The following is a 25,825-nucleotide window of genomic DNA, read 5'->3' as shown; positions in this document are numbered from 1 at the left end:
AATTAATTCATAGTAAAAGATATTTCCATGAAAGTTGAGCCAAATAAAAAAAAAACAAAGATGAAAACTTACATTAGAAAGATTAAAAGACTCTCTTATGAATTATTATTAAGTACATCCTCCAGAAACTTTGGTTATAATGTTAAAACGCTTTTGTTTTGCAAATTTTACCATTAAAATTTGAATATTTTCATTTTAAAATTTATGGAAAAAAATGTTTTCTATACATACTTTGATTGGTGAGGATTTCAGGTCATAATTTACAAAATAATAAAAACACTAGTTTTTGTTCAATTTGTTTAATTGGAAGAAATCTAACGAAAAATCAGTAAGCTTAAATAAAAAGGCATGTTTTGATAAAGCTACCCATAGTGTTTTCATGAAACCAAGCTAAGTAAGGATAGGACATCTTGATTTAACCAATCAATACTTGACTTGGAATCCCCAAGGAAAGAGAAAACCAGGTAGACCAAAACAACCTGGAGAAGGGAACTCCTAAGTGAACTGCAAGATTAAGAAATTTCTTTCAGCGGAGCCTCTAGTGTTTCCAACTCCAAAGAAGATTAGAGAACAATTCTGCGTGGTCTTCGCTATACAAAGAACAAGAAGATATAACTAGCAATGAAAAGTAGACTATTTTTTTACACAAGTAATGTCAAACAGCTGAAGGTGGGAAGGGAACAGTTGGGGGAGCAAGAATGAACCCACCAAATATAGTTAACCTGATTCATAAAACAGCTGTTATTAGATATTTACCTTGTTAGGGGCTGGAATTTGCAAAATTTCAGCTTGAGTTTCAATTGGGAAGAGCTCAATAGGAATTCTAAAAAAAAATATTCGAATCAAGTCTATTTTCTTATATTTGATTAATTTATTCAATTTTTTTAATGCATTCATCACTCAATACGTCCATTAATTTATCTGTTTATCTTCCATAGTGGTTCCATCTACTCATCTATCTATCTGTCTATCCATCTATCAATCTATTCATCAGTCCACATGCATTAAATCTATCTGTCCATAAAAATATAGGTCAAATTATCCGCCCATATGCTTTATTTTTAATTTATCTTCCTTCCTTTCTATCCATATATCCTCCATCTATCCTCCATCTATCCGTCTATTTATCTATATGCGTATCCATCTATATGCCTATCCATCTATCTAGCAATCTATCCATCCGTCCACAAGCATTCAATCTACCTATCCACAAAAGATATAGATCAATCTATTCGTTTATCTGCTTTATTTGATCTATCCATCCACCCTTATATCCAGAGCTCGGCAGCTGCGCCACAGCCATATGTAAGCCTCAAGGAAATCAACCTTTACAATTTACAAAATAAACTGAAAGTCTAAACCTGACCAAAATATGGCAATCCTTCTTTTATTTTTTTTCTGCAAAGAATCCCAAAATGTTAAAATTCGAGGCAAAAGTCTCGGCTGACGCGCGGCGACCGAGACCTGCTTCTATCTATCTATCCATCCGTTCACCACAAGCCAGTTACCTGTGGCCAGTAACCACGCCCACTCTGTCAGGGAACAGGTACCCAATGGCAAATTGGCTGCCAAGGGGGATGTCGTCGGGTATACTCTTAGGATCAGAGGACTGAAAAACAAAATTGACAACTTCATAAAAGTAAAATAATAAACATAGAATGATCAAACTTTAAATAGTAAATACTTCTAATAATCTAATATGGTTAAAGTGTGCTTTATCTGCCTAAAAATCACCATCACAATAGAACATTTAGATTTAGACACGCAGAAAGACGGACGGACACACATCAGTCATAAAATGGGTAAATTCATTACACAAAAATAAAATCTTTGATTGCATATATAAAATTGTAACAACTTAATATTAGTTACATTTTATGAAGTAATAAGAAATGAATGTGGCTTTGTATTTTAATTTTGTAGTAAAGCTACTCTATAAATTTAATAGGCCGACAGCGAAAAAAATTTTTATTTTTAACAAAATATATGCATTATTATGTTCACTTAATTCTCATCTTTAAAAAAATAGCTATTTTTATCCAATCTGAATTAGCTGAACCAAATTTTATGAATCAATGATTTGAATCTACAGGAATTTTGTTTATCATAATCGGGGAAGTAAATCAAATGCTAGCACATTGTCTTATCCCTCAAAATCCCTGCTGTAAATGGACAAAATTATCCTTGTTTTTACTTCCTTGTGAAGTAAATTAAATTTTAAAAATTATCATTATGCAAATAAAAATAAGAGTAATAAAATTAAGAAATTGAATATTTTTTCAACTTTCATATAACAGTATGCAATTGAGTTCCTCAGCTTAGTAAATACTTATTTTATTAGTAAGTTTAAGTTTTGGGATGGATTTAGGCTATTTCTTTGATTCCTCCCTCCACTCTGCACGTGAGCTGCGCCTTTATATACTTATTTAGTATTAGCAGATCAAGACGACTTTCATAATATGTGTAGAATTGAATTGTAATATAGATTATACTAGTATCCAAAGTTTTATGAATATTTAAAAAAAAACTTCATGTACTTGAACGGCTGGTACAATTGTTGAAACTTATCCACCTAAAATTTGATATTAGGGGATAATTTTGCTTATCATGATTGAGGGTGTGCATCATTTTTGCTTCTCTGCAATTTCTCTGAGGTTAGACCTAAACGTTTGTGTGCGTTATTTTTGAAAGGCGCTTTCGAAAAGGCGTTTTTAAAGCATGTATAGTTCAATCAGAATGCCATTACAAATATTCAATACATTTTTTCATTATATGGACAATTATTTTATGTTTAAACTTATTTTATGCGAAAACCCTTTTAGTAAAGAAAACACAGCTTAAAAAAAATATACATTTAAAATTACTAATCCGTACACATGATTTAAATGAACTTAATTTTAATAATTTAATACAATAAATTATAATTACGCTGCACTTTTCGTAATGTTAAATATTTTGCGAATTTTATGCACCGCCGATTTGCAAATTTGTGTTTTGTAAAATCTGCAAAATTATTCCGCATGTAATACATTGGCAAAACTTAATAGCTGGTTATTTAATCTTTATATAAAAGTAAAATGATGTCTTTGGGTGTGTCTTTTCCTTAAGATCTCACTGATATAGTTTTCCTTTATATTCAAGCTTTTAAAAGTTCTAGTTAAGGTTTAAACCTATTTTAAGGGAGGTTTCCTATACTTTTATTTAGTACTCTTTAAAGTAAAATTGAGGGACAGTCTACCACCTATCCCCCGTCCACTCGCCCCCTAATATGCCTCCAGGGACAAAGCCGCTAGTTATATATGTAGTGAAAAGTTGGTGTTTCCAGATATAAAGGGAAGGATAATTGACATTAAATTAATCTGCTCTTTAGTCTACAGTAATTAAATATTAAAATCTGCTTGTGAATATGAATAACGAAATGTTTTAGTTAAATTTTGACTGATCATGAAAACATCCTTATTATACATTTGCAAAAATTTATATATTTAAGATTTTTAACTGTTCAGTATGGGGACTGGTGGCTTCGCTCCCTTCCAACAGGGAAAAATATAAATATACTAAGAGGCTGAACGTTTTTTTCAGGGGCGATTTATCTAGGGAGGGTGGAGGAATCTTACACTAACCTACTAAAGTTTTATAACAACGTTTTCTTATTCGTTGGCTTAACCACTTTGGGGACTTTGGTTATTTTTGATATGTTGATTCAATAAGATGAGTGCTCAAACGTTTAAGCCACTAATGTTAAGTTACAGGAGGGGTAACTTTGTGTACCATTATTCGTGATGTACATAATTTTATCGATCTTTGTCTTATCCTTTTATATCCCTGCATTCTACCTCTTTTACATATGAGGATAAATTGATTTTTAAAGATTGCACACAATGCCATCGAAGGTGATTTGACTTTTGTGTCAGAACCTGAATTGGGACATAGTGCATTTCATTACCCTAGGTTAGGTAACTTCATTTCACTTTTCAATAAAATCTAAAATGCAGCCGTTTTTGCAGGAGGTACTATTTTCTGTGAAAATTTTAGAAGAAAATTAAACAGTTTTTAGTTAATTTCTACTTCTATTTTCAACTGAAGAAAAAATCCTTTTGTGTATATACAGAATCATTGTTGTTACTTAATCTTATCAAAAAAAAAAAATTAAAAACTAACCCATAATAGCCGATTTTTCATTTTGTTCAATATGGGTAAAATAAAAATATTACCATCTCCAAAGGGTTAAAATCAAAATTTCAAAGCTCTAAAATGTTGTTCATCGAAAATAAATAGCAGTTTATAAGGACTTTTTGCATCCATCTTCTCATTTAACAGGAAAAAAACCCAAAAATAGAATCTGTTTTTTCAGTGTTGACATAAAAAAAGCATTTGATTAAAAATATAAATAATAATTTTTTAAAGAAGTGCTAAAAAGTAATACAGACTATTCAACTTTACCTCTGACATTTAATTAGATGTAAAAAAATCTATTTATAATAGCAGACAATTATGATAATTTGTTTACAAAATTTTCACCAAAGAATTACTGATAAACCAAGGACTTATTAGATAACATACTAAATGCTCCTTTGTAAAAAGATTCTATAAAAAATGTATTCTATAAGAAAATCATGTTTTCAAATGGACATTTAAAATTATAGAGTAGCTTTTAAAAAGTAGAATCTATTTAATCTTTAAAGAATAAAAAAGTTTTTGAATTTATATTGACATATATATGACTAGCATAGCAGTATATAATTAGAAATGTAGATTATTTTATAAATAGTTCTTGTTTAAACTCTCGAACTTGAAAAGTGTCGCTTAATTTAAACTATGTTATTCAAAAGTTTGATTCGGTAGAAAATGTGATGGAAGGTTTTATTCTACTAACCTTTCACTAACTGCTTTTACCTGGTCCCGGAATGATTTTAGAAATTTCCCCATCCCTTTGAATTAAAAGCTTCTAAATGCTAGTGGCGCATCCCCTAGTTTTACAAAATATGATTAAAAACAATGTTTTTCTGTCCGACTTAATCCCAAATAAACATAATTTAGAAATAGTCACAATTTTAATAATGGATGTAGAATATACAATGATACATGGATATTATGACAGGGGGAAATTGTCATCAATTAAGCTTGCTAACACGAAACCCATGTATTGGTCAGTTTGTTCATCCAGAAAGAGGGGAGGATATAAATGTGGTAGAGGGGGAAATGTTAATTTAGCCTTATTAGAGAACATGAAAATCCAAATAATAATATATCCATTATTAGTTGCGAAGCTACTCTATAATTCCAATGTCCGTTTATCTTTTTTATATTTTTTAAAACTGGTTTACTTTAGCAATGTATATAGAATACATGTATATATTAACAAGGGAAAATTTGTCGCAAATTTAGCTAGCTAATATGTACCTCGTTTATTATAGTTTGTTCAGCCAGAGGGTTGATTGGAATATTGTAACTTTAGCTGGCTGTGAGAATTACTTTATTAGAGTACACGAAAATCTGGTGCAACATCCAAGTAATAGTAATATTTCTATAGCATTCAGCAAATCTGCACATAGTAGAGAAAGGTACGAATCTTAGCCTAAACAAATTTCATAACTAAAGACAAAATAAAGACCTACTGCTGCTATGTCAGATGAGCGGTATTTACAGTAAAAGTAGGGGAAATGCCTTCTCTCAAAAACAAGTGCAACCCATAAACATGATCATTTTGGAAAAAGGGTATGTTACAATATAGTCTGCAATATTTTGGATCAAAATCATGCAGAAGGGGATGTATACAACCCCATGAAACAACATTTTATGAAGAACTGCATTTCCCTTTTATCACCCTTGAATACAGAGAGAAAGAGATAGAGAAACAAAGAGAGAGAGGGAGATTGGTTGAGAGAGATAGAGAGAGAGGGAGCATAAGAGAGCGTGAGTTGGAAAGACAATTTTACCTATAAAATAGACATTAAACATTCAATCTTGTCATTCTAATATACATACAGTACTAAGGTTTTTTGTCTGTATCCAAAATTCTCGGAAATCGCTGGTCCAACTTGGTTGCACTTTTATTTTGGTGTGGTTTTAGACTATTTTCAAGATCAATATCGCCCTAAAGTCAAAGGGTAAAACAACTCAATGATCTAAAGGGATAAGACAAAGGCCAATAAATTGATGTACATCCATTGAAACACAAAACTACCTTCTTTGGAGCTTAAGATTAGTGGTTGAAACGTTTGAACAGTCAACTTAATAAACTAACCAATTAAAAAAGTCCTCAAAGTTGTAAAACCAACGAATAAGAAACATAATTGTAAAACTTTAAGGACTAGTGTAATAAACATTGGTATCTCTCACTCTGGGAACAGCTAGTCACTTGAAGCTACTCTTTAATTTGAAATGTCCGTTTCAAAACATGATTTTCTCATAGAATACAAATTTTTAAAGGAGCATTTAGTATGTTATCCAATAAGACCTTGGTTTATCAGTAATGCTCTGATGAGAATTTCCATAAGAAAATTTATTTTAATTAGCTGCTATACTTTTTTTACATCTATTTTAATGTCAGAGGTAAAGACTGAATAGTCTGTATTACTTTTTAGCACTTTTAAAAAATAATTTTTTAATAGTTTTTTATCAAATGCTTTTTTTATGTCAACACTGAAAAAATAGATTCTATTTTTGGTTTTTTCCCCTGTTAAATGAAAAGATGGATGCAAAAAGTCCTTATAAACTGCTATTTATTTTCGATGAACAACATTTTAGAGCTTTGAAATTTTGATTTTAACCCTTTGGAGATGGTAATATTTTTATTTTACCCATATTGAACAAAATAAAAAATCGGCTATTATGGGTTAGTTTTTAAATTTTTTTTGTTGATAAGATTAAGTAACAACAATGATTCTGTATATACACAAAAGGATTTTTTCTTCAGTTGAAAATAGAAGTAGAAATTAACTAAAAACTGTTGAATTTTCCTCTAAAATTTTCACAGAAAATGGTACCTCCTGCAAAAACGGCTGCATTTTAGATTTTATTGAAAAGTGAAATGAAGTTACCTAACCTAGGGTAATGAAATGCACTATGTCCCAATTCAGGTTCTGGCACAAAAGTCAAATCACCTTCGATGGCATTGTGTGCATAGTAAGACTGTAATATCATGAAGTCAGTTCGTGTATATTGTGCTTATGTAGTGCAATTTAAGTTTAGATTTTTAAAAAAATTTGACTATAGTAAGCACTTGTATAATGTGTGATTAGAATCATGGATCTAAAGGGATAAGACTATGACTGATAAATTGATGTACTTCTTCAATGATGATACACAAAATTACTCCTTACAATTCTTACAAACGTTTGAGCACTCGACTTGAAACAACCAATCAAAGTTCCCAAAGTTGTTAAGCCAACTAATAAGAAATTGTTATTATAAAACTTTGGGGACTAGTGTAATAAACAGTCCATTGTCTCCTCTCTCTCTGGAATATCATTAATATTTTTTTTTTGCGGGTTAAAAGTGTACCTACATACTTATTTAAAAAGAAATATTTATTTATGTTATATAAAATAATTAAATTGTTCTTTAGAGCATTAAAAACGATTAAAAGGGTAGGAATCATAAGATAAGAAAAATATACTATTTTGATTAACATTTGTGTTTACAATCACTATTTTAAAAAAAGATATATGAACAAAAAATTTTTTTTCTATCGTTGTTTTTTTACGGACATATTCTACATTAAGATATATAAGTTTTCCGGAATTTTAAAGTTAGGGGGAGATTTGAAATCTGCATCAAATTTTGAGGATTTTTTTATAAAATTCGTTTTTCCTATAATTCTTTATCTAAAAGCAGAAATGCAATTTAAGTTAATTAATTTTGGCATCTGTGATTGGTGGATTTAAAAAATCTGCGCTCTGATTGGATAGCGTACATCATTCAACCAATTAGAGCACAGGTAGTTTAAAATCCACCTATCCTATTGGTCAAAATTAATTAACTTAAAATGCATTTCCGCTTTTAGATAAAGAATTATACAAAAAACGAATTTTATAAAAAAAATCCTTAAAATTTGATGCATATATCAAATCTCCCCCTAACATTAAAATTCCGGAAAACTTATATATCTTATTCTACATGTATAGTAGCTGCACGAATAAATGATCCAGTGAGAACGGGGACATTAGACTGAAAATTATCATGTGGTTCCCAAAGTTTTATAAAGAAGTTTTCTCCTTTGTAAAGTACTTTTATCAAATCTTGATTAGTTAGTGTCAAAATTTTTCAACCTATAATCTTTTTTTATCATCATTGCTGAAGTAAATCACTTTTTCCTCCATTTTTCTTATCCCTTGAAATCCCTGAAAAAATCTCACCTTAGGTTTTGTGTCATCGATGATGTTGATTGAATCGTCAATAAATGTGTCTTCTGATAGCAAATCAAATACTCTGAAATTAGAAGAAAATAGTTAAAATTATTTATTGGTACAAAAAATGATCACCAATTTTTTTAGTTTTTCTTAAAGAGCAGCCAAAAAAAACATATTTTCTACATTGTATTACAGACGGACTAACAGACGGACTAACAGACAGACATAGTAAGTTTATAACAGCTTTGCAACTAAAAAGAAAATTGGCAAATGAATCTTGACAGTGCAAAAGGAAGAGGGTTAAATAACAAGAATAGAATACAATTCTTAGATTAATTAATTGATATATGCAAAAAAAATGCATGAAAAACGAACACATTTCTAATAATGAAACGTCTCACTGTAAAAGTAAGTAACATATTTTTTCAACATTTCATTATTCATTTTTTTGCAGATTTATTAAGCTTACTTTTTTTGCATAAAAGTACAGGGATTTGGGACTCTAATTTTTTTTTGTTATTTTTTATGAGGTAACGAATAAGGCAACTACTATTTATTTGGCGATTTTTGACAGTTTAGAGTTAAAAATTAGAAATGACATAATTCGTTAGTTTGTAATCTACTAGCAATATTAAAGTTTGATGTTCTTGTATAAAGTGTTATAATGTGCAGAAATGAGATATATTTATAGGAGGACAAGAAAGGAGTATTGAATAAGAATAATGTTCTGATAATAGATGAATGATAAATTAAAAACTAAATTCATTAATGAGTAAGACCACTAACTTTTGAGATGTTTTTTTCTTCAAAATGCTAAGCATATGGATATTAGGTATAATTATGCAATATTAATTACTGTTCAAGGTAATATTATTAGTTTAACTAAAGTAAACTAAATTTGTGCCAGGTAAATTTTCAATGAATTTTGCAATCTGGATAAGGAACATTTGGGTATGTAAAGCCACATCTTAGTCACAAGCTTCAACACAATACAAAAGACTAACAAAATATTAATCTATTTCATCTGATAAATTAGGCAGTGGCCTGAGGAAGGGGGTTAGTTGAGGGTGTCTACCCCTTCCTAAAACAAGATACAGGATAAACTGCCTTTATTACTTATGGAATAACTACCCCTGAATGAATTGCCAAGAAAACAGTATCTAGTGTAGGGCTTTATTAGTGTTACCTGAGGCCCTATTAATCTTTATAGATGGTGGGTGTAGGGGTGTACCTCCTCCCTCCATTAGAAGAACTTAAACTCTAGTTATTGGTTTAGCATTTAGAAATTTTTATCTTTAAGTAAAACAGTTTTTTCTTAATAGCATTACTTTTAGGAATATCCATTATCCATTTCATCCATGAAATGCATCTTACTAAGAGTGAAGTGTAGAAGATATATTAAACCATTGATTATTGACCTTCAATACTTAGGGTATGTCAGGTACAGAAGGTTTAAGATATATCTATTAGTTAATAGGTGAATGATAAAAATACATAGATAGACACCACTTAATTTGGAAACAGTTATAATTATAGCAAAAAAATGAGAATTTAATAAATACATAGATATTAGAAACTGTTAAAAGCTTAAGCAATAATGTAATATACTTAGACAATAAATGTTTACATTGAATAAATGGATAGACAGAGAAGAAATAAACAGATGAATACAATGTTTTTTTAATTGCTGATGAATTGGCGTTAAAAAAATTATTTACTAAGTATATTTGCGATTATTTTTATTTTATGAAATCTTCGAATTTTTAACATTTACATTTATTGCATCAAGATCCATGACAGATCTATATAGGAAATAAACGTCTATAAATGAGCTCGAGTCTTCCAATGGTAAAGTGTTTAAAACTCATAGTGCTCCAATAATCCTCATTAAACTCTCATTGACCAAAGTGATAAGACCTTTATTATATTTGTTTATGGAATGAATTAAGTTTTTCACTTCATGTAGATATTTGAATTACATTGAAGTATTTAATCCTTATTTTATAAAATAAAAATATACGTTCATAACAGAGTAAATCTAAGAAAACTCTATTTTAAAAGAATTCGACTGTGGCGACACTTCCTTTGTGTTAAAATATTAAAACTAAAATTTTAATCATATTAACCCTTTGGTGATGGTTATGTGACAAAAATATAATTGAAAAGATCTTTTTAAAATCATTTAAATTAATAAATATTTGCTTCTTTCTTTTAGATAGTAATGGCAGGGGAGAAAAATTGATTTATTGAGAAATAGATAAATAGTTATGTAATTATAGAAAACTAGCCAATAGCGATATAGTTATATTGAGCCAACTCTAGTAGATACATAAAATAAATATTTATAATACACAAGTAGGTAGATACATAGAGAAATGGATTACTGAATTAACAGATGGAAAAGATAAATAGATTATATATCTTGCATAAATAGTTTGAAGAAACCAACATATTGTTTTACCCAACTTTTCAAGGTTAAACATACTGAAGTATAGTAAGATAGGTTGATCCTTTTATGAATGTATAGGTAGGCAATATATACCTAAATATAGATTAGACAGTGGAGTAGACACAGTATAAAGGAAGAAAGGAGTAATAAAGGGAGGAAAATTACAAATTACTCTTAAATATTAGTAAAAATTTATCTTATAATGTAAACCCTAATTGTCAATTGATAACAACAATTTTTGGTATTGTATCCTAAGCTGGAGGTTACTTTTCAAACTTTAAATATAGATAAAATATTCCTACTACAGATATGTGTGTTTTTCCTTGGATAGTCTCTTTTTAACAACGTTGTGGTGTATTATTCCATTATAGATAAAAGATGAATCAAAACAGAAAAAATGGATTTGTATATGAGTTGATATCATGATGGTTTAATACGTGTAGAATAAAACTGATACATATAAAGGCAATTAATAGATGAAATGAAATAGAAGTTTTTCTATAATAGATGTGTTAATAGATGGATTGTTAGATTTAATAATATCTTCAATATAATTAAATCCGCCATCTTGTTTTCAACAGATGGTTATCAACTTTTCAGGGTTAAGATCAAAAGATAGATAGATTTTAGATGCACATTATTGAAATCGAAGCTTCTATATAATTAGGGTCCATCCTTAACAGTTAGCTCTTATCGTAGATTTAGGAATGTTATCAATTTGCATGAGAACTCCTGTAACAGTAAGGTAGGATTTAGACAGTGTAGTACCTCTAAAATCGTTACTTTCATTCAAAACATGCTGCCTGATTTTTTTTACTATTATTGACACACATTTATGATTAATTTTATAATTTTTCATCTTCTTTTAGAAAATTGATTTCTGAGATAACAAGGCACAATATTAAGAGCAAAGAATCTCTATAATCAAGTCCTAAAATGAAAATATGTCTCAAAATAGTATCCTTTATTAGCACAATTTTGTAACATTTTTATATATTTTTTATACTTTAAAATTAATATTCTGCTTATTAATGTTGTCATCCTTGTTATCCAACTACACATATGGTCAAACAAACTTGGCATAAACAAACTTATTTTGTCACATTAAGTAATTCCATATTCACATAATTATAAAGTTATATAATCAAAGATTGCATCTAATTATCAAATCAGCTACACAAAAAATATAATCTAAGAATTCAAGGAAAAAATAGTAAATAAATATGTGATTTTTCTTTTCTCTTTTTTGAAGAAAATTGTCTAAAATAAGTAACATGTTACTTAAGTAAGGCCTAGAACTGGTTTTGGTCCATTTGAAAATAGTCAGATTCTAAGACATTCTAGGAATAAAAAAAGAGTGAAAAGTCAGGTAGTAGTTTTAAAAATGGCGGGGAAAATAATATGTCGTCTTCTCTCACCTGTTTTGTGGAGCAGCAATTGCGCAAGCGCAAACTCCCAAGAAAATGGCGGATGTCTTCATTGTCAGCATTGTGATTGTGTGTTTGTGAGTTGGTTGGTTACAAGGAGGAGTAGTTTTCAATCTAAAATAATATTAAAAATATAGTAATTGTAAAACTAGCAGCCTTTAAAAGATCTAAATAGAACATCCTATCAAACAAAAGCACATCCAGATGCTCTAGTAACAATTGCTTATCTCTATTCCTGGAGTAAATCAACCTAAAATTTGTGTTCCCATAGATTTTGAGAATTCAATCAATCATTTAACTTTCAACAGAAGTTGTCCTCTAAATCACTATTCTGCCACTGTAACTCCTGTTAATGGTGCTTTGCAATTTTTTTGATTTAAAAAAAAAATGAAGGGTATAGTATTGCCAACAAACCCCAGTTAGGTCTTTCAGGTATTAAAAGATACCATGGCCTTTTTCAAAATCTTTGATTAAGCACAGAAAAAATGCGACCTCCCCCCTTTTTAAAAATAAATTGAAACTTAGGGGAGGGTAGGGGGATAATTTATCGTGTGTTTATTTCTAACTTTATAGGATAGGATAGGTATAGGGAATCTTTCAGGGCTAGGACAAAAAATTAGACATAAATCCCACAGAGTTTTTTGCCACCAAAATTATATTACCTTATTCTTAACTAGCGGCTACGCCTCTAGGGGCACTTGAGGAGAGTCGAACATTATAACTCAATTTATTATTATAGATTTTAAAAGAAAAAGTAGAAAAATTTTGGGATAGGGATTTTTTTTTCGGGGGGGGGGGGATTTTTTTTCTTCTAGAGGCGATTTTTTTTCTAGGGGCGATTTCTCTTGGGAGGGTGGTGGTACCCTCCCCCAAAATAGTTAAAAACCTTCCCGGGACCTATAAGAAGCTACCCTGTTAAGGAGAACCCGATCGGTGCAGTGGTTAGCGAGATCCTTCGGTACAAACACAGACAAACAGACATCCTGTTACTTTAGTATAAGGATTTATTGCAAAACTAAGAGCAAATCATCAATTTTACTGTAATTTTTAATTTCAATTTTTAAGCAAATAAATTTTAAAAGTTAAAAAATACTTTTGTTTAAAAAGTATGATTAAACCAGATACAATCCCTCAGGTGTTCAATAAACTTACTATCCAATATATACTAAAAGGAAATATCCCAGAATTTAACTATTTCCTATCTATAGAACTATTTTGCTAATGGCTTCCTTGAAATACTCAAGATTGAGAATAATTGATAAAATTCAAAGTTTTTTTTACATATATAATTATACTAAAATAGCTGTATTTTAAGTAAGTATATACAGCTTAGGCAATTTATTACTGTACATAAAAGAGAGTGAGTGAGAGTGAGACATTTTAATTTTTTCATAAACACACAAATAAAAGTCGTCTTACATAATTATTTGATCATCAGTTTTGTACGCGAATTAATAACATCTTACCTTTTACAATCAGCTGTTGTATCAACTGTAGTACACGACAGGAGCCGTAATTGTTTGTATAGTTCACTGCAACTAGTTTGCCAAGGACGTCAGGGCTTCAATGACGGATAGCAAACAACTTTGCCTAAAAATAATTAAAATTATAGTATTTTTGAAAAGTTTATCATAGTTTATTGGTATTAATAAATTAGGCAATCGACATAATGTTTTGAATTTTTAAAATAATTTGGAATACTTGTCATACTGTTTTTTTTTATACTTGCTTTATGATGCAAATCTCTTATGTAAAACCAGGGATATATGGATATGCCAATTGGCAATTACAGTAATTTAAATGATCTAGCTCAAACATTATAAAAACCACAACTAGGTAATGGTTGAAATATGGGTGTAATTAGACAGATTAGTAAAAGAATCACTGTAAGTTTTTTTTTTCTAACCAACCCATATTGCTTAGAAGGAGAAAAAAAAATTTAACCAATTGAAACAATCTTAATTTAAATTATTTTCTAATTAAGTTGTCTTCTTGTCTGTTAGAGCTTTTGTTGATTATTTTCAGTAAGTTTGTCTGCTAGAAATCTGTATTTTTTGTTGCATTCTGTGCTAGTAGCCAAAGACATAAACATTAGACAAAAAAAATGTTGCTTTGGTTTTAGTACACAAAATCCAAGACAACTAAAATAAATATTTTAATGTCAATTGTCAAATCACTATATCACTGAGAAAAGTTAAAACCAAAAATACTGGAATATAAATCAGCTATATCTAAAATTTGTAACTTACAAAAAATCTAATACAACTTATTCAGAATAAAATAAAACAAGGCCAATTATGTGCATGCGTAGTACAACTTCATATAATAATACTTAGGGATTTAAGGATATGACAATGGGCGATTAATTGTAATGATGATTAAAATATACCACTTCTGCCAATCAAAATTATAAGTTGGGAACCATAAAAACAAAATCCAATAAAATTATCAAAAGTAATTAAGCCGACAACTAAGATAACGTTGTTATAAAAAAAAATTGAAAACAATATTATTCACAGTCAATATCCCCTCCCTTCTTGATAAAATAACAACATTTTAGATGGAAGAGAACAGTAAATTTTTGTTAGTCAATGTCAAAATTGTTCAAGATTTTTAATAAAGCATTAGATTTAGGCAATTTGTGGCTTCATATTTTAGAAAATAATAATAAGCATCATGTATTTTTGATATCTTAAGACGGAATTTTCATATCACACTTCAAAGTTGAATACTAAATGCGTTGTTACTCTTTATATATTAACTAGCGGGTACGCCCCCTAGAAGCCTCTAGGGGCACTTAAGGTAGGAGGGGGAGAAGTCGACTTCATTCCATTTAAATTTGAGTTAATAAAGTAATAAAAATATATATTTTTTTTTTGGGGGGGGGGGGGTGAAGATACCCTCCCCAAAAATTCCAGGACATATAAGAATCTTCACTTTAAAGAAGAACAATATCGGTTCAGCGGTTAGCGAGATCCTTCGTGACAGACAAAAAACGCTTACTACTTTATATAATAGGATATTCATTTGTCTTTATTATTATTTTTAGAATATTAATATGATGTTTGACGAAGTCTTACCATTTAAAAGCAGCAAATAACTAAAGAGAAATCTTCAACTTCTTAATTTAAGTACCCAAATTTTAGAGGTCTGTGAATTACAAGAAAACAATTTTGTTGTAAGTCCCCTTTCTTACTTTTTAAAGGTTATCAACAAATAAAGATATCATATTTGCAAAGGGGCAAATATAAAGTTGATAACTCTTTCTACAAACTCCTTCTTTCATTGGTTAGCTATGTGAAAGGATGTACCAGGAAAAATAAGGAACTTTTCCTCATAAATTTTATCTGTGTGGCAAGTTAGTTTATCATAGTTTGGAGGAATGAGAATTGTCCTATCCCTGCCCCCCTGAAAGATGCTCATATTTATGTATACTTGATCAAACTTTAAAAGCTAGGTATACATATCTATATCAAACTTTTATATATACCCAAAACATGAATAAACTGCAATCAATATGTTTATACAAGCTCAAGTCAAAGATTATTTAGAAGTTCTTTACCTTTTTAACCGTATAGGCTATTTTTTTTTTTAAATGAAGCTTTTCTATAATTAAGGCCGATTCGTACGTCCGTAACAGCTTTTTTCCTAAAATATTTATCCACGATTTAGAAAGAATAGCAACTTTGTACTAGAATGTCCGTATGTCCATCTTAAACATGTTTATTTCTAACCTTTTTGAAATAATTTGATGTGATATAATTACCCTATTGATCTGAATTTTTGACTACTGATTCCTATTACAACAAGGTATAGTGTAATCAGTGAAGCATCTCCATAATAAAGTCTTAAAAATGTAAGTATGTCCTTAAACAGTATTCTACTTTTAGGTAGTTTTTAAACAAATTTACTTACAATTTTGTTTAGATTTTAAACATTTATATTCTGATTATTCATTTGTGACACTATACAAGTATTAATTTTGTTTGAACTACCGTTTTAGAGCTTCACTTGTATGGACGTTGTCATCCTTGTGTTAATAGAAATTTATATTGTGGATATTGCTAGGATAATAATAAAATAATTAATCAAAAAGGTTTAGGAAAATTACAACGCAAATTAAACTAATATTTAAAGTGTTTAATTTTACAGGTTCTTTTTCAATTGATTTGTGACCAGGCATTTAGTTCTAAATACAAATATAATAAGATAAAGTAAGCCTATCTAGAAAATATAAACTTTATATTTGATTTTGTTGTATGTATATACAAATATTTTTGGTTTGTTTTGTTGTGGAAGGTATTGAATAGTTAAAATACAAATAGAGAATGTGGTTTCAATTTTCCTGATGAAAATGCAAATTGTTGAAAATTTAGCAACCTAAAAGCACGCAGTAAAAATCACTTAATCTAGCTTTTCAGATAGTATTAGGATATTTTTCTGATAAAATATTGGAATTGGACCTTTGATTGGTATATATGCATACATTTTTCATGTTTAACTTGATGATCCTGTTTTAAAGTGTGCAGTTGGTCGTTTAGTCAACAGATCTATAGTATAGGTCTATGTACAGACTACCCTCTTCCTTTTTCAAATATCTCTTTCGTCTGCTTCTAAATTATTTTCTGCTACTTGGCTCTGTTATTATAAGCAACACCATTGGTTGATTTTCAATGACCCAATAGAAAGGTTGTTCAAGGCGGTTGCGGTGGGGAGATACAGTTCTGTAACCCTTTCTCCCTCTAGTGTTTTACTCTAATGTTCAGTCTATAAATCATTAAACAAAATACTTGCATAATTTAAGAGGTTTTGGTGGAATAATACTTTTTAACTTGGGTTATAATTGTTAATCTCCCCCCCCCCCTAAAAAAAATCTTTTATTATCAGGGGAATGGGGATTATGGTTAAAATTCTTGTTTTCACAATAAATTTCCCCCCCAAAAAAATATATAGGTATAAAGGGATAAAAAACGTACAAGTATAATAAATGTTTTCTTTATATTTATATTAATATGACAAAGCTGCTTGTATTATATACTAAAATAATCTGCGGAAATTTTTATTCCCATACATTTTATAGTTCCTGGATTTATCATACATAATTAATTTTTCACAGGTGACCAATCTAATTTTTCTGTTAGAAATCTTACATTTTGAAAGATTTCACATTCAGCTTTACTAAATAAATAACAACAGAACAAATTATTTATTTCTAGGACTTCACCCTAATTCCCAAACTAAATTTATGGCTAATAATTAATCACTAAACAACATATGACATAAAAATCCAGGGTTGACAAACGGTGAAAAATATTAGCTCTTTATAAAGTTTTGGCACGGGGATGCCAACAATTTATTCTGATAAAACCTTTTGGCAAACAACTAAAACTTTTATCCACTACCAGGGATTATGACAAACATTCTTATAAATAAAGAAGAAGAATTTTAGCTTAATTCAATATTTGCTTACAGTAAAAGGTTGGACTGATGAGCCCATAATATAAAGAAAGCTTTCCATTAGCTCTGAGCAGGGTTTAGGCAATTAAATGTATGCTCAATTTTAAGATATCTTATCCAGGAAAAAACTCCTCTTAATCTTTTTATTTTTTTTACACAACTTTTACCAAAAATAAGTCTTCACCTAACAAAAAAAGATTAATCTTATTAAACTAGTGAATATCAGTCCCTGATCTATTCCATTCTCTCACACAAGAAAAAAAAACTAAGGAGTTTATTTTTTTTATGAAAATATTCCATATAATAAGGGTTACTTTCAAACTAATTAATAATCCAGATGCTGCTATGAAAATTTATGTAGTCATACGATGTGGTGCTATTTATGATGTCACAAAATGGTTAATATTCTATTGGTAAAGCTGTCGACAAAGCCTAATAAAATATCAATAATTACACGATAATTTATTGCAGATTTGAAATCAAGTAATTTTGATAAAATATTCGTGACTTTTTATTTCACTGTGTAATTTATCCCTCTCTTTTTCTTTTATCTTATTAATTCCCCTTCCCTACTTATCTTCTTTTTTTGCATTTGGATGAGGATGGAGGTAGACAGGAATAGAAAGGATTGGGATTGATAAAACTTTTTCATTTTGAACAAAACATATCAAATGATAAAATTAAACTTATTAAAAATGCTTGAGATATTTCTTTTTTTAAAAGATTGAAGTAAAAAAGTTTCTTTCAAAAGAAATTGTTATAGCATTTAGAAAGTAAAAGCTTAAATATAAATCTTTAAAATCAATTCAATTACTTTTGTGTATCCTTAATGGGAGTCTAAAGACTTGTCAGTTTAACCTATAATGGCAATTTATATAATTTTTTAAAACATAGTTCCATTTATTTCTGACTATATGCAAGGTATATAATAGTTGTGTACATAAGGCAAGGAATGTAAATTAGACCTAATAAGATATCATGCATATTTTTACATACAAATAATCCTTCTCATAACATCAAACACTAGTGATTAGTTAATATTATTTATTCAACCAATTGAATCTAGCTTATCCTATAAGTTTTAGATAAATATCTATGTCAACACAATATTATTTCAGAATAAGAATTATATAGATTGTTATATTACAATCATATTATATGTTTGTTCAGTAAAATATTTTTGCTCTTTTCTTTTTATGTCTATGTTTCTTAAACATTTGAAGCATCTAAAGATAATATTAGGCAATATAATTGATGAAATATACAACATAAATAAAAATAGATTATATTTACACCATTTTTTAATTCTTCTCTTTGCAAAAAAAAATTATTAATCCCTGAAAAAACATGTCAGAAAAACATATAACTAAAAAATTTATTTTTTAAAATGATATATAATTTCTATTTGTTAGGTTAACTTCATATTGCAATGGTTAAGGTTGTATATTTATGGGCTCCATTCAGGGTTAAACCCACTTTGGGGCTAAGTAACTATGTTTTAAATAATATAGTACAGTGTTGGTAGATTTTCAATGGAACCATAAATAGTATAATAACCTGAAGAGGTATGCAGCAACTATTAGTGTGTCAAAAAAGTGCATTTAGTTTTTGGCAAAATTACACAGAGAAAATTATACATGGGGTAGAAAACTTAAATAATGCAGGGTGAAGTTTGGAATCTAATAATATGCTTTGTAAAAAGAAAAGTAAAAAGAAAAATAATTCAGGTCAGCTAGTAGAAAATATTTTATTTCACATACATATCTTTTTAGTTAGTTATTCTTTCTTATTAATGATTTTTTTATAAAACCATTGCTATATTGCATTTATCAATTAAGCTTAAATTGTAATTTGCTCTTTAAACATAAATAAATCCTTAACGCCTCCATATTATGATCTAATTTGTTTTAAACAGACCATGATTTAGTAAGTGTTCCTATGACCAAAGATTTTGGTAATATTATTTTAGTTCACATAAATTCTTGTAGCTGAACTGAAATGTATTTGTTGTTGCTAAATTAGAAAGAAGTACATCTATACTTTTACCACAAATATGAATTATTATTTCATAAATGATAGGTAAGATTATATTGAACAGTTAATTATTGCTTTTTTTCTAGCAGATAAGGCATTTGTTGTGCTACACCATAAGTTTCATAATTAATTATATAAACATCCAGGAAAAAAGCACTATTGCATTTTAATATTTGACCTGATAACCATGTTTTAGTAATGGGTAAGATTCGGAAATTGGGGATAAGACAATGACTGAAAAATTGATGCAAATCCCCAATGATAAAACATAAAATTACCCCTTCTGTAGATAACAATTAATAATTGAAACGTTTGAACACTTAACTTTATGCACCAACCTTTCAAAATTCAATAAAAGCCCACAAAGTTGTTAATCTACGAATAAGAAAACGTTACTAAAAACTTTGGGGACTAGTGTATTAAACAGCCTAATGTCCCCTTCCGCCCTGGTTAGGAGTACTGAAATAATGAATGCACCTGGTTTTATTTCAATCAATTCTAAAATGGTAAAAGGTCAGATTTAACAAGGGTATCATAAATTTTAGACCCAACTATAGATATTTGTACTTCTTTGATGTCTAAAAATGGTTTGTAGTTACATATTTTCATTTTATAATGAGGGTCTGTACATCCGTCCGTCTGTCCGTTTGTACGTAACGCTTAGCATTTTTCGTTAATTTATTTATGGTAGAATTTCATAGAAATTTCAAGTTTTGGATGAGATTCCTGTAATAATAAGATACGACTTAGCAAGCATAGCAACTCAAAATCTTTACCAACTTATTAATTTTAATCTTAATTAAGTATTTACACTCTGCAAGTGTTGATATTTGATTGTTCTACCGTCTGATTTAAAAGATTTGCTTTCATGGATGTTGTCATCCTTGTTTTGTCAAAAAATAATAAAACCTAACACAGGTTGCAAAAAATTGTATTACTTTTCTTTTATTCTTTGGTAATTTCAATAACCATTCACTCAAGGAGTGTTCTAGTATTAAAGCTAAATTTTAAAACAGTAAATATGTGCTTAGAAATGGGCTGCACCACAATTCTTTGTAAATTTAAAAAAAAATAGTTATTAATAAAAGATTTTATCGTGTTTTATTATACAACATTGCTATTTGTCTAAAAAGACATCAGCTTCAATATATTTCCAGCTAAACTAATTAAAAAAATATAATATTGAAAATTGTTAAGTGAGGATTTTTTAACAAAATATTTAGCTGTTTTCATTTCTTAGCCCTGAAAATTTGTGGTTTAGTATATTACTTAGAAAAATATAACATTGACTAGATGTTAGATATATATTGGCAATAATTTGAAATCTTTTCTATAATCTTGATAATATGGCCGTAAAAATCTCTAAAATTTTGAAAAGTTGGGCAGGTGACCTAAGATCATTGAATTCATCCAAAGCTGTTAAAAATTGTGTGTATTTCAAAGTACAAAACATTTCAATGCAGGGAAAGAAAATGTTATCCCTGTGGAAAAATCTACAAATAATTTAAATATAGCAACCTATAAGCTATCTTAATGCCTTACCCTGTAAGTATAAGTATTTATTTTATATCATTTATGAAACTTTACGAATTACATTAAAGAAGAACTGGGCTGAAGGGGAGTCAAGATTGACTATTCCATTTGTTTTCAAGTTTTTATTCAACTATTTGACTACTTTTCTTAGGCAAAAATTTAAAATTTTTTTTTTTTTTCAATCTAAGTATTATCTAATCAATGGACTCATAACAATAAAAGGTTCCAAATGCAGTATATATATTTTCTTATACTGTTTTTTTATATGCTATTTGTGGTAAAATTAGCAGTTTTTAAAGCAAAGCTTTTCTTTAAATAGGTAATGTATCTCAATAATGTATCACTAACTATGTTAATTCAAAGATACTATATAAGAGGCCTCTAGGGGTAAATTCAAGGGAAAGGAGGGCGGGTAAATACGACCCTCCACTTTCATTATTAGCTTTAAAAAGAAAAGATATCAAAAATCAATAATCAAAATCTTTCCAGAGGTGATTTCCCTTGGGAGGGTAAACAATACATTTAAACCTTCCTTTGATATATAGAAAGCTTTACAGTAAAGTTGATCCTAAGCACAAATACAAATAAAAAAATGTTTTCATGTTATCCGTTGCCTTAATAACATTGAGGACTTTTACTGAATTTTGATTGGTTGGTTTGTTAAGTTAAGTGTTCAAACGTTTCAACCACAAATTTTAATCTACAAAAAGGGGTAATTTTGTGTGTCATCATTTTGTATGTATTTCACTTTATCAGCCTTTGTCTTATCCCTTTATATCCCTGCACAAATACACATACTGGTTTAAAACTTTTAAAGAATAAATATTATCAAAAAAGCGAAATTTAATTTTATTTTACAATAAATCTTCCCTTAAAAATATAGACCTCAAAGTTTTAGATATATTAAGATATGATGTAGTTTATATATGAAATACGCAATTAAATAACTAAAAACAAAAAAAAAATGTATTATTTCCAAGGAGTGCCACTTCATAAAAATAATCATTACGCTTTTGATGATATTGTATGCGTTGTGGATGTTTGTTTGTATGTTTGTCTGGGAGAAATATGATTTAAGATAGACAGAAATTTTCTTGAAGATTCCCTGTGTCAAAAAGCATCAAGTATATAATTTACTTGGTTGGTCTTTAAGTCATGATACTTATAAAAAATTACAAAACATTATTTTGTTATTAGAGCAAAACACATATGTCCGCATCCTAAGGACCCTAGGCCGACTCTCAATTGGGTTTTTGAAAATCAACCAATAGTGTCGAGTATATTAACACAGCTACGTGGCAGAAAACAATTTGCTAGCAGACGAAAAGGTCCTTCATTTGCTTCGCAACTTTTGCATATTGTTAACCTTCTTACATTGCGATCGCAATAAGGAATATCCCAACAATAATTGCCTAAACCTCTCAGTAATTGATCTGGGATACTTGATAACACTTAATAATACTTAATTATCCAGAAAATACATCAAAAAGAAACAAAGAAATTAACCAATTTTCTTTTGTTATACATTAACCTCAAAATATACACAATAAAAAAAATAGAAAGGATATTGGGCTGTAAATTACACTAGTGTCCAAAAAGACAAAGTTTTATAATACATTTTCTTAATTGTTTGTTCAACAACTTTCGGGATTTTATTGAATTTTGATTGGTTGGTTCATTAAGTTAGTGTACAAACGTTTCAACTACTAATTGTAATCTACAAAATGGGCAGTTTTTTTTGTATCATCTTTGGGAATGTCAGCACTTTATTGGCCATTGACGTATCCCTTTAGATCCCTTAAATCATATAAATCTAAAAAGCCCCTTAGGTCATTAACTTTAAGGTGGGTAACTTAAATGGTTATTTCTTCAATGTAACCAAATTTTATAAATTGGCACTGATTTTATATGACAATAATAAAAAAAACAGCTAAGCCCCAAGAGGCATCTTAAGGTACTTTTTAAAAAAGGATTGTTGTGGGGGTCGAGGTGGGTTTAGGTCGACCCACTAATTTTCATTTTTAACTATGGTTAAAAACTTAAAAGTTAACTATGGGGATGACCTTTTGTACTTGAGTTAATTCAATTCTATGAGATAAAAACCTTACCGGGACCTTAAATAAGCTTCGCTGTGATATTTTTGTAGAAATATACAGACAGAGAGATATATAGATATTCTGTTTTATATAGAAAATTTACATGAATGTATATTTTTAAAGATTATACTTAATAATAACAGTTACTAGAATTATCTAATTTGCCTACAGTCAAAGAATTATAACGAATACAATTGCGAAATAAACAACCTATGATTATTTTATTTTGATCTTTTTTGATAAAACATAGTTTTGGTTTTTCACAGGGGGCAAAAATTCTTTTGTGTTTCGACGTCACTACGAGTGACATTTAGAACAAGTGATTTTCTTTTTTTTTAAAACAAAGCATTTTTTTATTTAGTCATTATATGGGAAGATTTCTTTCGTTGTGAACCTATTCTAAATGTTTAATTGTCAGTTTAGTGGTTAATATTTAGAGTATATAGTGCATTTTTTTATCAGGAGGATGATAGGTTTGAATTCTAATAATAAAACTATCTACTGCTGCTAAAATAAAAGATTTAAAATATGTTTTTTGTTAGGGCATTATAGTGGCTAAGAAAATATCATTTTACGTCTTAAAATCATTCAAAACACTTTTCTATGGTAAAGAACCTGTTTGAATCCAGTGTAATATTATTTTGAAATACTTTTCACGTGTTCAACCATGAAAAAAAAATCACAAAAAAAACGTGTTTTAAACATTTTTTCATATAACCACTTTAAAATCACTATATCAAGAAACACACTCTAACTTCCATAACTAAAATATTTTCTCTTAAATATAAATATCCCCATGATAGATGAAGTTTATGAGATTTTAATAAACAAAGAGTTAATTATTTGAAAAGAGTAAGAATGTTACACGTCCTTACCTAAACACTAACAAAGACGGACTGAGAAACTAATATTTCTCATTCAACTACGACAGAGCGCCAGCGGTAAAGGGATAAACTTATAAAGTAATTTAGATTTGCATGACATACAATGCTGCGCAAAATGGTACAAAAAAAATGACGTCATACTATAAAGTTGTCCAATGAGAGGCCAGTATACATTGTAATTGACCAATGGTAAAATATATACTCGCCTGTCATTGGTTATTTTATCATATGACGTCAATTTTTTTGTACCATTTTGCGCAGCATCATGACATACATATAAATGTATATTTAAAGGGTATGAAAGGGCAGAAAAATAGCCTAAAACAATCTGAAACTCTAAATCTCTAAATAAAACAGCATAAGCCACCCCTGGATAAAGATGTTCAAAAATGGAGAATTCAATAGTTTCAGTAGTTATCGAAATCATACTTGATATAATAGAATAAGCTGGTGGGTCTAACCTTACCCCATGTAATAAACTACATAAAAAAAAACTGCATTTATGTATTAGTCTTTTTCTAGTTTAAAACCTAATTTTTGGCTAACCTACTTATCGTTGTTATACAAAATTCTAATAAAAGAGCACGCACGCAGTCACCAACGCACCTACTGAAGTGCACTAAGAAAGAGTGTCTAAATAAATCTAACAAATTCTAAAAGCCCAAAAATTTTAAAATATATATTTTTAATTATTAAAATGCATTAATCAATGACATTAAATCCTTTCCAATATCTTTTTACCTATTTTTCTTCATTTTAATTGTTTAATTTGTCTTTATAAATCCGAGAAATTTTCGTTGCTTTCAAAAATACTAACCAATCGTACCGTAAGAAAGAAATTGGTAATATTAAAGAAGGCGAATATAGTCAGAGAGAAATAGAGAGAGGTAGAGAAGATAAAATGAAAATAGATAGATAGCTAAATAAAACCATATATTTAAAACAACAAAACCAGTTTAACTTGACATTTATTGGAGCACAGTGGAAAAAATATATAGAAAACATAATTTTTAACAACAAGACATATTTATTATGTCTAAAACTCAATATCTTAAATATATAAAATCAAGGATGACAACAGTCGTAAAGTCTCAAAAAAAGGGAAATACAATCTTTAATACAAAGTAAAACAGTGTCTGTGTGTATGAAACTTGATATTTCGGTGGGTGCTTTACCGACCAGGTTCTGCTTTTCAGGGAAACACCTTTATTGCTACCAAATTTGATTAACATAAAGGCCTTATTTAAAAAAAAACACAATTCTCCCAAATAGATTTTTAGATCACAAGAAGTTTTTTTTATATTTGTTCATTATTAACTAATGTTTTCAATAGTAGTAAATCATTCTTGAATTGAATAAAAAAGTTACAGGATGTGTATTTGTCTGTCTGTCGGTAGCTTAAGATCTCACCTACCGCTGGACCGAAATGGTTCATCTTTACATTGAATCTTTATTATCATTCAGATGAAGGGTGCCTTCATCCTCCAAAGAGAAATCGCCCACGTAAAAAAATATCTCCCCTTATAAAAAACTTTTTCTTTAAAACTAAAATGTAGAGTTGAGGGTCAACTTAACACCAACCCTCATACAT

The 25,825-nt window shown here is 29.0% G+C and overlaps 1 protein-coding gene across 1 annotated transcript in view; it reads right to left on the bottom strand.

The window, feature by feature from the left end:
* The window catches only part of LOC145306487 (uncharacterized), a 28,645-nt gene extending 4,396 nt beyond the window's left edge, over nucleotides 1-24,249 (bottom strand). Inside the window, exons 1-6 of the mRNA XM_080148617.1 lie at nucleotides 24,226-24,249; nucleotides 13,697-13,820; nucleotides 12,222-12,344; nucleotides 8,361-8,433; nucleotides 1,509-1,609; nucleotides 757-823 (exon numbers count right to left, since the gene is read on the bottom strand). Coding sequence (XP_080004743.1) covers nucleotides 757-823; nucleotides 1,509-1,609; nucleotides 8,361-8,433; nucleotides 12,222-12,292 — 312 coding nt within the window. The 5' untranslated portion in view covers nucleotides 12,293-12,344; nucleotides 13,697-13,820; nucleotides 24,226-24,249. The remainder of the gene's footprint in view (nucleotides 1-756; nucleotides 824-1,508; nucleotides 1,610-8,360; nucleotides 8,434-12,221; nucleotides 12,345-13,696; nucleotides 13,821-24,225) is intronic.
* Nucleotides 24,250-25,825: the final 1,576 nt, after the last annotated feature.

Source organism: Acartia tonsa, chromosome 14 (assembly GCF_053477335.1).
Source record: "Acartia tonsa isolate MP-2025a chromosome 14, ASM5347733v1, whole genome shotgun sequence".
NCBI classification, from domain to species: Eukaryota; Metazoa; Arthropoda; class Copepoda; order Calanoida; family Acartiidae; genus Acartia; species Acartia tonsa.
Note: the sequence above shows the minus strand (reverse complement) of the source record. Positions and strands in the feature narration are given on the sequence as shown.